This window comes from Harmonia axyridis, chromosome 7 (assembly GCF_914767665.1).
Source record: "Harmonia axyridis chromosome 7, icHarAxyr1.1, whole genome shotgun sequence".
Lineage (NCBI taxonomy): Eukaryota > Metazoa > Arthropoda > Insecta > Coleoptera > Coccinellidae > Harmonia > Harmonia axyridis.
In genome coordinates, this window is record NC_059507.1 from 17,389,421 (window position 1) to 17,402,184 (window position 12,764).

The window sequence follows — 12,764 nt, forward strand, 5'->3', positions numbered from 1 at the left end:
GTTCCTGTAACATTTTTTGATAATATTTGAAATAAAGTGGGAAAAAAAGAAAAATCAAAATGACAGAATTTACTTTTCTTATGATATCTCAATAACCGGCACTGATAATCTCGATTTGTTTAAACTGCTTGATAATGCTTCTATGCATGCAACTTTTTCTCCATTTGACCGACCTTCTAACTCTTATGGTTTAAAAGTTACCAATACAATCCCATTGAAAAAGTGGCCACCCTGTATATATATATATATATATATATATATATATATATATATATATATATATATATATATATATATATATATATATATATATATATATATATATATATATATATAATAACTATTGTTGTAAGAGCCAAAATAAATATATTGAATGAAATTTAAGGGTCTTTAGGCTCGGGTTTTGGGAGTAAATGATTGACTACTCTTTATTCTATGCCAAGCTTCCGCATTAATTTAATGCTTCTTCAGGGCTTCTGCAAAAGATCAATAAAATACAATTAATAAATAACAAATTTTAGAAAACAAACAAATTTACTCACTGAATGTGAGGTTTTACATGGATAACATCTGCCACAAACGTTGTAACTAATAAAAACAAAAAGTTATATTTTGATTTCATAGGAATTCTCCAAAAACACGTCAACTAAATCTATTTCACAATTTAAAAACTCTTCCGGTTGATAATCTTATTTATACACAATTTAGTAACTCTCATCTAAGATAACACAATAATGACATTTGATGGTTATGTTTCTGTTATTATAGAAAACTAGTCTCTCACTCCTCTATGTTCCCTGTCTTCATTATTCATCTATTGGGCCGTCATAAAAAGGTTCCATTTTTATCCTTTCTAACAAATAACTGTATATAGAGCTTAATTTGTACGTATCTGTCTTCTTATTTATGGTTTCATCTTCTTTGTTTATGTTAATCATTTCGTGAATCAATCTTTTTTGATAATTTCTCTCTGTTTTGAGTACTTCAACACCTTCAAAATTCACATGATGGTCCAGATTATGCGCATGCGCAGCCAATGCACATCTCTCTGGGTATTTTCTTATGTCCGATTTATGTAGCGCCACTCTACTTTTCAACCATTGGGAGGTATGTCCTATATAACATTTGTCGCAAGTCTCACATTTTATTTTATAAACGACATTACTTTGGAAGGATGTTGGAATGGGGTCCTTTATTTTGGTGTACAATGACCTCACCGTTTTTTGATTTTGGACTGCAATTTTGATGTTTTCCTCTCTGAACACATTTTTCAATTTTCCTGTCAAGTTTGTAACATTTGGATACGATGCATAATGTGTTCTATCTGTTGTCATATTTTGTTCTTCTGTTTGTTCATTTTGAGTGGTACCATTAGCATATAGTAATTTCTTAATCATGCTGTTAGGATAATCATTTTCTTTAAGAATCTGGTGTAATTTTTTTAGTCCTTCATCTATGAATGATTTATGGCATATTTTTGATATTCTTCTTTTCATTTGGTTTATTGTGTTAATTTTCACATTTATGCCATGGTCTGAGTGGAAATGAATAATTTTGTCTGAATGTGTGTCCTTCCTATACCATTTCAATTTTACTATTTTATTTTGTCTATATGCTCTAGTGTCTAGGAAGGGTACTGAGTGATGGAGATCTTCTGTTTCTAGTGTGAACTGTAAATCTACACAAACCGAATTGAACAAGTCAAGTGTCAGTTGAATAAATGTTTCTGGTACTATCATCATGATGTCATCCACAAACTTTTTTACGAATAGAACAGTATATGGTAATTTAGGTAAAATTGAGTCCAACTGATGGTCCATAACATACTGTGCCAGAATAGGGGACAACTTTGAGCCCATCGCGCATCCGAAAATTTGTTGATAAAATTCTCCCTGAAACGTGCAGTAATTATTTTCAAGAAGAAAAGTGATTATTTCCATAAATAAATTCATGTCTAAGTTCGTGTGCGGTCTTATATTTTCCCACTTAAGCTTTAGAATTTCGATGATTTTTTTTCTTTTCCAAATTTCCGAACAAGTTGACAACGTCCAGTGATATTAGTCTGTGGTCATCTGGTATCTCGAAGTCATTAATTTCCTGTGCATACTGGAATGTGTCTTTGACGTAGTATCTATTGTCGGTATTATAAGCACTTTTTAGCGCATCCGCCATAAACTTCGACAGTGAATTTACTGGACTATCTACGCCAGAAATAATTGGTCTTAGTGGATGTCCTTCCTTATGTAATTTTGGATTTCCATAAATTTTAGGTGCTACTCCATTATAAGTTTTCATTTCTTTGGCCTGTTTTGGTGTTATATATTTCTTCCGTTTTAACGTTTCAATGTATGAATTGCACTTTTTTTTAATGCTCTCTGTTGGGTCCCTAGATAGCTTTTTGAAGTCCTTAGAATGAAGTATAGTTTTCATTTTTTCCTTGTATATTTGATGATCCATAATGACAGTTGTACCGCCTTTGTCACTGTTTAAAACAACAAGGTCATCGTTGTTCTTTAGAAATTCTTTTGTCTCTCTAAACCATTCATTTGTTGGGTTTTTATTATCTACATTTTTATGTAAATAATTAGTAATAATGTTTGTTACTCTGGCTCTTTTAATATTCTTTTGTTCACTTTGCACGCCTTGGAGAATATACTCGGTGTCTGCTATTAGATTTTTAACATTTACATCTTTTTTTGTAGTTGGAACGTTGAACTTTGAGCCCAAGGATAGGAGGTTTTGTACTGTTTTCGGTATTGGTTTTTTTTTATAGGTTTTTTATCCATTTTTCTTTTGTTTTTATATATTGGATGTTGTCTCTGCTTAGGTTTCTTATTTTCTTCAGGTTATCTTCCTTGATTTTGTGAAATTTCTTGTTATATGCTATATTTATTCTTCTTTTGTATTCCACAAGTATGTTTTCCGGTAAATTCTGTAATTTTCTTGATATTTCCTCTGTGTATTTCTTCAACTTGTTTACTTTCTGATTTACTTGGCTTAATTCAAGATTGAGGATCTTTTTGATCGTTTTGTCATTGAATTGTTTTATTTTCTTGTTGACTCTATTGTTGTCATAATCGAAAAGACTCATTACACAAGAAAAATGGATAAAAAACCTATCAAAAAAACCAATACCGAAAACAGTACAAAACCTCCTATCCTTGGGCTCAAAGTTCAACGTTCCAACTACAAAAAAAGATGTAAATGTTAAAAATCTAATAGCAGACACCGGGTATATTCTCCAAGGCGTGCAAAGTGAACAAAAGAATATTAAAAGAGCCAGAGTAACAAACATTATTACTAATTATTTACATAAAAATGTAGATAATAAAAACCCAACAAATGAATGGTTTAGAGAGACAAAAGAATTTCTAAAGAACAACGATGACCTTGTTGTTTTAAACAGTGACAAAGGCGGTACAACTGTCATTATGGATCATCAAATATACAAGGAAAAAATGAAAACTATACTTCATTCTAAGGACTTCAAAAAGCTATCTAGGGACCCAACAGAGAGCATTCAAAAAAAGTGCAATTCATACATTGAAACGTTAAAACGGAAGAAATATATAACACCAAAACAGGCCAAAGAAATGAAAACTTATAATGGAGTAGCACCTAAAATTTATGGAAATCCAAAATTACATAAGGAAGGACATCCACTAAGACCAATTATTTCCGGCGTAGATAGTCCAGTAAATTCACTGTCGAAGTTTATGGCGGATGCGCTAAAAAGTGCTTATAATACCGACAATAGATACTACGTCAAAGACACATTCCAGTATGCACAGGAAATTAATGACTTCGAGATACCAGATGACCACAGACTAATATCACTGGACGTTGTCAACTTGTTCGGAAATTTGGAAAAGAAAAAAATCATCGAAATTCTAAAGCTTAAGTGGGAAAATATAAGACCGCACACGAACTTAGACATGAATTTATTTATGGAAATAATCACTTTTCTTCTTGAAAATAATTACTGCACGTTTCAGGGAGAATTTTATCAACAAATTTTCGGATGCGCGATGGGCTCAAAGTTGTCCCCTATTCTGGCACAGTGTGTTATGGACCATCAGTTGGACTCAATCTTACCTAAATTACCATATACTGTTCTATTCGTAAAAAAGTTTGTGGATGACATCATGATGATAGTACCAGAAACATTTATTCAACTGACACTTGACTTGTTCAACTCGGTTTGTGTAGATTTACAGTTCACACTAGAAACAGAAGATCTATATCACTCAGTACCCTTCCTAGACACTAGAGCATATAGACAAGATAAAATAGTAAAATTGAAATGGTATAGGAAGGACACACATTCAGACAAAATTATTCATTTCCACTCAGACCATGGCATAAATGTGAAAATTCACACAATAAACCAAATGAAAAGAAGAATATCAAAAATATGCCATAAATCATTCATAGATGAAGGACTAAAAAAATTACACCAGATTCTTAAAGAAAATGATTATCCTAACAGCATGATTAAGAAATTACTATATGCTAATGGTACCACTCAAAATGAACAAACAGAAGAACAAAATATGACAACAGATAGAACACATTATGCATCGTATCCAAATGTTACAAACTTGACAGGAAAATTGAAAAATATGTTCAGAGAGGAAAACATCAAAATTGCAGTCCAAAATCAAAAAACGGTGAGGTCATTGTACACCAAAATAAAGGACCCCATTCCAACATCCTTCCAAAGTAATGTCGTTTATAAAATAAAATGTGAGACTTGCGACAAATGTTATATAGGACATACCTCCCAATGGTTGAAAAGTAGAGTGGCGCTACATAGATCGGACATAAGAAAATACCCAGAGAGATGTGCATTGGCTGCGCATGCGCATAATCTGGACCATCATGTGAATTTTGAAGGTGTTGAGGTACTCAAAACACAGAGAAATTATCAAAAAAGATTGATTCACGAAATGATTAACATAAACAAAGAAGATGAAACCATAAATAAGAAGACAGATACGAACAAATTAAGCTCTATATACAGTTGTTTGTTAGAAAGGATAAAAATGGAACCTTTTTATGACGGCCCAATAGATGAATAAAGAAGACAGGGAACATAGAGGAGTGAGAGACTAGTTTTCTATAATAACAGAAACATAACCATCAAATGTCATTATTGTGTTATCTTAGATGAGAGTTACTAAATTGTGTATAAATAAGATTATCAACCGGAAGAGTTTTTAAATTGTGAAATAGATTTAGTTGACGTGTTTTTGGAGAATTCCTATGAAATCAAAATATAACTTTTTGTTTTTATTAGTTACAACGTTTGTGGCAGATGTTATCCATGTAAAACCTCACATTCAATGAGTAAATTTGTTTGTTTTCTAAAATTTGTTATTTATTAATTGTATTTCATTGATCTTTTGCAGAAGCCCTGAAGAAGCATTAAATTAATGCGAAAGCTTGGCATAGAATAAAGAGTAGTCAATCATTTACTCCCAAAACCCGAGCCTAAAGACCCTTAAATTTCATTCAATATATATATATATATATATATATATATATATATATATATATATATATATATATATATATATATATATATATATATATATATATATAGATATATATATATATATATATATATATATATATATATATATATATATATATATATATATATATATATATATATATATATATATATATATATATATCCTGCAAGGATTCTGAGCACCGATTTTGGTCTTGGCAATTTGCTTGCCCGGCCGAAATCGGAATGTACCCCCAGTAATGGTGAAGGCAAAAAAAAAAAAAATATATATATATATATATATATATATATATATATATATATATATATAAATATATATATATATATATATATATAATAATAATAAGCGTGAATGGCCTCGTACACCGAAAGACCACTCAACATCTAAATGAACTGGACCTGCCGCACAACACCATCACGTGGATGCAGAAAGCAGTAATCCTGGGAACTGTCAGCATAGTGAGAAAAATAATATATCCCCACTAGCTCACGGAGGTACTCTTGGCGCGTGCGCCCGGGTATCACGGCTACCACGAGAAGTGTGAAATTAAAAAAAAAAAAAAAAAATATATATATATATATATATATATATATATATATATATAATTCGTAAGAAAATTATTGATCGCAATATATCTAATAGATAACAATGTTAGGATGTTTCGATCTAGGAAATTCAGTGATACACTTTTATATCATCCAAGCTTTCGGTAAGACTTCTTACCTTTCTCAAGGATCTGCAATATATATTAAATATAAACATTACAAATAGCAAGTTCACAAAACTAACGTACATATATTGTGGTTTTATTCCTTCCTGTTGATCTTATTTCAAAATATTCAAAAAACAAAATAGTTCAACCCAACTACTCTTTCACAGTAATAAAGATTAAACAAGTAAATAATATCATTGATAACACTCATATATTCTGTCAGACATCAATTCATGTAAGGTAAACAAACCATGACACCATCCGCCAAAGAGAGATATAAATGACAACTGTTTGGTTCCACAGAATTATATTCACTTTCTTAATTTTGTTTATTATTTTAAGGTGTTTAAACTACGAAATGGTGGATGCGAAATTTTTTGATAATTCTATCAAGTAGGAGTAGATGTTATTAAGATTGTTAGTATCTTGTTTTGTATTCATAGTATTGTCAGTCACTGCTATTGATAACATCTCTAAGAATAATCTTTTATGGTAATGGGGTTCCTTAAAGAGTATTTTTGTGTTAGAATAATCTATTACATGGTCATTGTTGTTCGCATGTATAGCTAAGGCACAAGTTCTTAAATTTCTTCTTGCATCACTTTTATGAGATGTTATTCTTTCTTTGATCCATCTGGAAGTCTGTCCTATGTATGTTCTCTCACAACTGCCACAAGGTATACTATACACGACTCCAGATTCATATTCTTCTTTTTCTTTGTCTTTCAAGCGGCTGAATACTAACTTAAATAATGGATGTTTCATAGTTTTAACAATCTTGATATTTTATAGTCTTTGAAAATCAGGGAAATCTTATTAGAGAGTACTGGTATGTAAGGTATAGTGGCGTAAACGATGTCAGCTCGGTCTATCATGGCATCAGTGTTTAATGACATGGTGACTTCGACTGGGGGTGAAGATGATGTATTGCAAAGTAACTTATTGAGTAATTTTATCGGGTATCGATTCATTACAAATAGCTTTGATTTGATTTGACAGATGAAGAACATTATCAGGTTTTGACCAGAGATCCAACAAGCACAATCCAACAAAAGTCAAATAAATTAATGATTAAAGTAAGACGTAAAATAGGAGATGATTCAGGTATTATTAAGAAACACACTATATACAATTCAAAAGTACCAAAATTTTATGGATTACCTAAGGTACATAAGCCTCAACTTGCTTTACGACCTATAATATCGTCATTAGATGCTCCAACTGGCTGCATTTCCCAATATGTGACAGATCTACTAACAATCTCGTACAACAGAGATAATGAATTTTATGTTCCTGATTCCTTTTCATTTTCAGACTTCATAAATAACTTCAAATGCCCCCCTGATTTTGTGCTGGTCAGCTTGGATGTGGTCTCCTTGTTTACCAACATACCTTTTGAATTAGTAGAGCTGAGCGTTGTCAGACATTGGAATGAAATTTCTCGGCATACTCAGATGTCACAGAACGACCTGTTGGAATTAGTAAGGTTCATCTTCGACAACACCTATTTCACATATCAAGGAAGATATTACAGGCAGACCTTAGGTGCTCCAATGGGAGGTAAACTTTCCCCTATTTTGGCACAATATGTGCTAGATGATCTTTTGACTTCGGTACTGCCCGGTTTGCCTTTTGTTATGCCCTTTTTAAAGAAGTATGTCGACGATCTGATATGTATGATTCCAGAGGGATCAATTGCTACAGTTCTGGAACATTTTAACAGTTATAACACCCACCTACAATTCACGGCAGAAGAAGAGGTTGACAACTCCATACCTTTTTTAGACATCAGGGTGATAAGAATGGGAGAAGTGTTGAGGACTGATTGGTATAACAAGCCTAGTAGCTCTGGCAGATATTTGCATTATAGATCTTGCCATCCTCAAAATATGAAGCTAAATCTAGTCACACAGATGAAAACTAGAGTCTTAAGGTTGACACATCCAACTTTTCATAGTCAATGTATTGTCAAACTGAAAAAGCTATTTGTAATGAATGGATACCCGATAAAATTACTCAATAAGTTACTTTGCAATACATCATCTTCACCCCCAGTCGAAGTCACCATGTCATTAAACACTGATGCCATGATAGACCGAGCTGACATCGTTTACGCCACTATACCTTACATACCAGTACTCTCTAATAAGATTTCCCTGATTTTCAAAGACTACAAAAATATCAAGATTGTTAAAACTATGAAACATCCATTATTTAAGTTAGTATTCAGCCGCTTGAAAGACAAAGAAAAAGAAGAATATGAATCTGGAGTCGTGTATAGTATACCTTGTGGCAGTTGTGAGAGAACATACATAGAACAGACTTCCAGATGGATCAAAGAAAGAATAACATCTCATAAAAGTGATGCAAGAAGAAATTTAAGAACTTGTGCCTTAGCTATACATGCGAACAACAATGACCATGTAATAGATTATTCTAACACAAAAATACTCTTTAACGAACCCCATTACCATAAAAGATTATTCTTAGAGATGTTATCAATAGCAGTGACTGACAATACTATGAATACAAAACAAGATACTAACAATCTTAATAACATCTACTCCTACTTGATAGAATTATCAAAAAATTTCGCATCCACCATTTCGTAGTTTAAACACCTTAAAATAATAAACAAAATTAAGAAAGTGAATATAATTCTGTGGAACCAAACAGTTGTCATTTATATCTCTCTTTGGCGGATGGTGTCATGGTTTGTTTACCTTACATGAATTGATGTCTGACAGAATATATGAGTGTTATCAATGATATTATTTACTTGTTTAATCTTTATTTTTTTACTGTGAGAGAGTAGTTGGGTTGAACTATTTTGTTTTTTGAATATTTTGAAATAAGATCAACAGGAAGGAATAAAACCACAATATATGTACGTTAGTTTTGTGAACTTGCTATTTGTAATGTTTATAATTAAATATATATTGCAGATCCTTGAGAAAGGTAAGAAGTCTTACCGAAAGCTTGGATGATATAAAAGTGTATCACTGAATTTCCTAGATCGAAACATCCTAACATTGTTATCTATTATATATATATATATATATATATATATATATATATATATATATATATATATATATATATATCGCTCGCAGCTCGCAGAAACAGGTAATCCTCAGTACAACCAGGATCGTACGAAAATTCCTGCAGGAATCGTAGCTGCCATTCTTGTCTTGACCACCAGTCTGACAAGTATGGGTAAAACCTGTTGCAAACAGTGATTATTAAAAAAAAAAAAAAAAAAAAAATATATTTATATATATATATATATATATATTTTTTTTTTCATGTGGTTTTTTTTCGGGTGGGGATTGTTAACTCGAATCCTAACATAACCACAGCTGCTGGGATAATAAATTTGTTAATGAATGTAAAAAATTTAATACTGAGGATATAAATCACCTTAAAAAACCAGAGAAGCCGATACTTTTGACTTCCTTTTATTTTAAAAACTCAGAAATAATATCGCGCGACCTCTTATGAGTTTGAGTTGATTTCAATGGTTCTAATCAATTGAACTGAAATATAGCGATTTTATTATGTATCTGATATAAAGTCAAAATAACATTGTTTATACTAGATTCAAATTCAAATTATTGATCATTCGATTCTTGAAAACTGTCTGGGATATTATTCAAGATTCTTGGTATTATTCCATTCAGCCATCTACTTACCTTGAAAATATTATAATACAGGAAGACCATGATGATGCATGGAATATAAAACGAAGATAGGCTAGAGTACATGATGAAGTCACTGTTGTAAAACAAGCAGGCATCTGGGACTCTGTCCGGGGTATTATTGAGACCTAGTACTATAGGAGACCCTATAGCAGCTGATATTACCCAAACTAATGCTATAGTGAGCCAAACTCTTCGATTATTCTTGTGCTTGGCATATTTTATCGGTTGTGTAACTGCTATATACCTGTAAAAAAAAACAGAATGCTTCATAACTGCATACAAATACCTAATATGGAAAATATAAAGAAACTTTGTTACTTCATTTTGTATCTTAAAGCGCTGTTCTATCAGAAAAATGAATATTATGTAATTGTGTATTTCATAGATGGTGCTGTTACAACGAGCATCAAGACTTTGGTAAAACAAATTTATTCAAATATGATGAAAGCAAATTTTCTCTTGCTGAACAAGTTTCAATGAAATAAAATTCTAAATAGGGAATTGAAAACTGAAATAAGAGAAATAAGGTCGTTATTTTGCGTTGGTGTAGTTTATTATTTGAGTTGAGCATGTAATTATTATCGTAAATAATGATTAAGAAGCAGGCTGTTCATATAGGAGGCCTGTATTGGATGCTAATGAGGATACTGATTTAGTAATATTATAAGATCAGGAGAAATATGAAAACATACAAAATAATGAATTAATTGAAACAAGTTTTCATTACTACTAAATTTTACTACCAATTAAATCGACATAATAATTTGAGGATTACATTGTGTAACCGTCCATATTCTCAAAAAATGTCGGCTTTCCGATCAATGATTCATAGAGCTTCTACCTTACCATTATCCAAAATAAACCGTGAAATTGAAATAGAAACTATAAAAACAAAAGTTGCTAACAATGGGTTCATACAATTATAGAAAATTTAGTTGAACAAAAATGTCACAAATAGCCATAACTCAAATATGAAACGTTGAAAGAAATAACAAAAGAAATTTCTGAGCAATTGTCCCACTTGATAAATGAAATAATGTTGAGAAGTCGGGTTCCCTGTGAGTTCAAACTAGCGGTGGTCAAGCCTATTCATAAAAGTGTTGATAAAACTTTACCAGTCAATTACAGACCAATATCCTTGCTATTCTCGGTTACAAAAATATTCGAAAAAGTGGTGGAATATATGATCAATGAATATTTAACTAAGAATAAATTAATTTCGGATAAACAATTTGGTTTCAGACAGGGCGTTTCGACATCTGACGCTGTAAGCCATCTGATGAGTAGGGTATATGAGGCGGTTGATTTGGGGGGGGGGGATGCGTAGCTGTGCGTTTACCTTGACCTTTCCAAGGCCTTTGACACGGTGGATCATACCTTGTTGTTATGTTGCGGACCTTGGAACGGTTGGGGTTGCGTGGTGGTGCTTGCGAACTCTTTTCAAGTTATATATCAAATAGAGTTCAAATTGTGCAAATCGGTGAAGAATATAGCGAGGAAGGAATTGTTTTGTGTGCGGTTCCTCAGGGTACGGTCCTCGGTCCGATTCTATTTACGCTGTACTCGAATGAGCTTCTCATGGTTGACACGGCTGGTGAAATCATAAGTTTCGCGGATGATATCGCCATTTTCTACAAGTATGCGCATTGGGACAGCCTGAGATTTGAGACCGAAAGGGATATGTTGGGGGTTATAAATTGGCTCAGTTTCCGGAAGGTAACTACTTACTTCGATAAAACCAGGTATATCCCGTTTTCTTGCTACAAAAATAAACTACCTATTTTTGATTTCCTGGTTGTGAACGTCAATGGAGTAGTACTAATTGATTCTTCCTCTGAGATCAGATATTTGGGTGTGACAATAGATCGATATCTAAGATGGGACAAACATGTGAATCATACTGTAAATATCCTCAGAACCATGCTGTTTAAATTTAGGTATTTGTCGAAAATATTGGAAATTCAACATCTGAGGATTTTGTATTTTGCGCTTGTGGAGTCGAGAATGAATTACGGAATCTTAGGTTTGGGTAGTGTATTCGACGCGGACTTGAAAAAACTTAACATCTTACAAAAATATTTTCTGAAACTTATGAAGAAAAAAAAAAGGAACTACCCTACCGAGGATCTCTGTTCTGAATCGAGGATATTTGATATAAGACAGATATGCTTTTTCAATGTTATGATGTATATCATCAAGCGGAGAATTGAAATAATTGACTCATTAGACCACACCTATCAGACGAGACAGTAGACTCAAATCCATATAAAGGTAAATGCCCCAAAGAAAAGTATTGGACATAGAAGCCATATTTATTTATGTAGGAAATTATTTAACTTGATTCCGGAATTTCTTAGGAGGGATATAATCGCGATAAATCCTGTAGGTCTCATGAAAAAAAAAGATTAGATTATACATCCACGCATTGAAAAGAAGTTATATTCATGATTTCTTAAATGTGGGATGCTGATCGCCAGTGCTCGCTACTCTGTATTAATTTTTTTTCTTGCATTTTTTCATGCGGGTCTGTACAGGGTGGGGAAATTTCGATGTTTTAGCACTACAACTCTCAAACCAGATAGACAAAATCTGATACCCACTTCTCGGTCTCTTTTTCTGAGAAACTATCAAGGGTTGTATTCATTTTTGGCCACCTTCTTTTGTTTTCGAGTTATAAGCGAAAATTGGAAAAATGGCGATATCGAAAAACATTTATATCTCCGTTGGTATTGATGATAGAGCTCTGAAATTAAAACATTATACAGGCACTTTTTTACGTAGAATCCAGTGACGTGCTCGTCTTTTCAAAAGGGT

At 32.3% G+C, this 12,764-nt stretch overlaps 1 protein-coding gene across 1 annotated transcript in view; it reads right to left on the reverse strand.

The window, feature by feature from the left end:
• Positions 1–12,764, reverse strand: part of LOC123684101 (dopamine D2-like receptor) — a 361,837-nt gene that overhangs the window by 126,468 nt on the left and 222,605 nt on the right. The window contains exon 3 of the mRNA XM_045623229.1: positions 9,942–10,194. Coding sequence (XP_045479185.1) covers positions 9,942–10,194 — 253 coding nt within the window. The remainder of the gene's footprint in view (positions 1–9,941; positions 10,195–12,764) is intronic.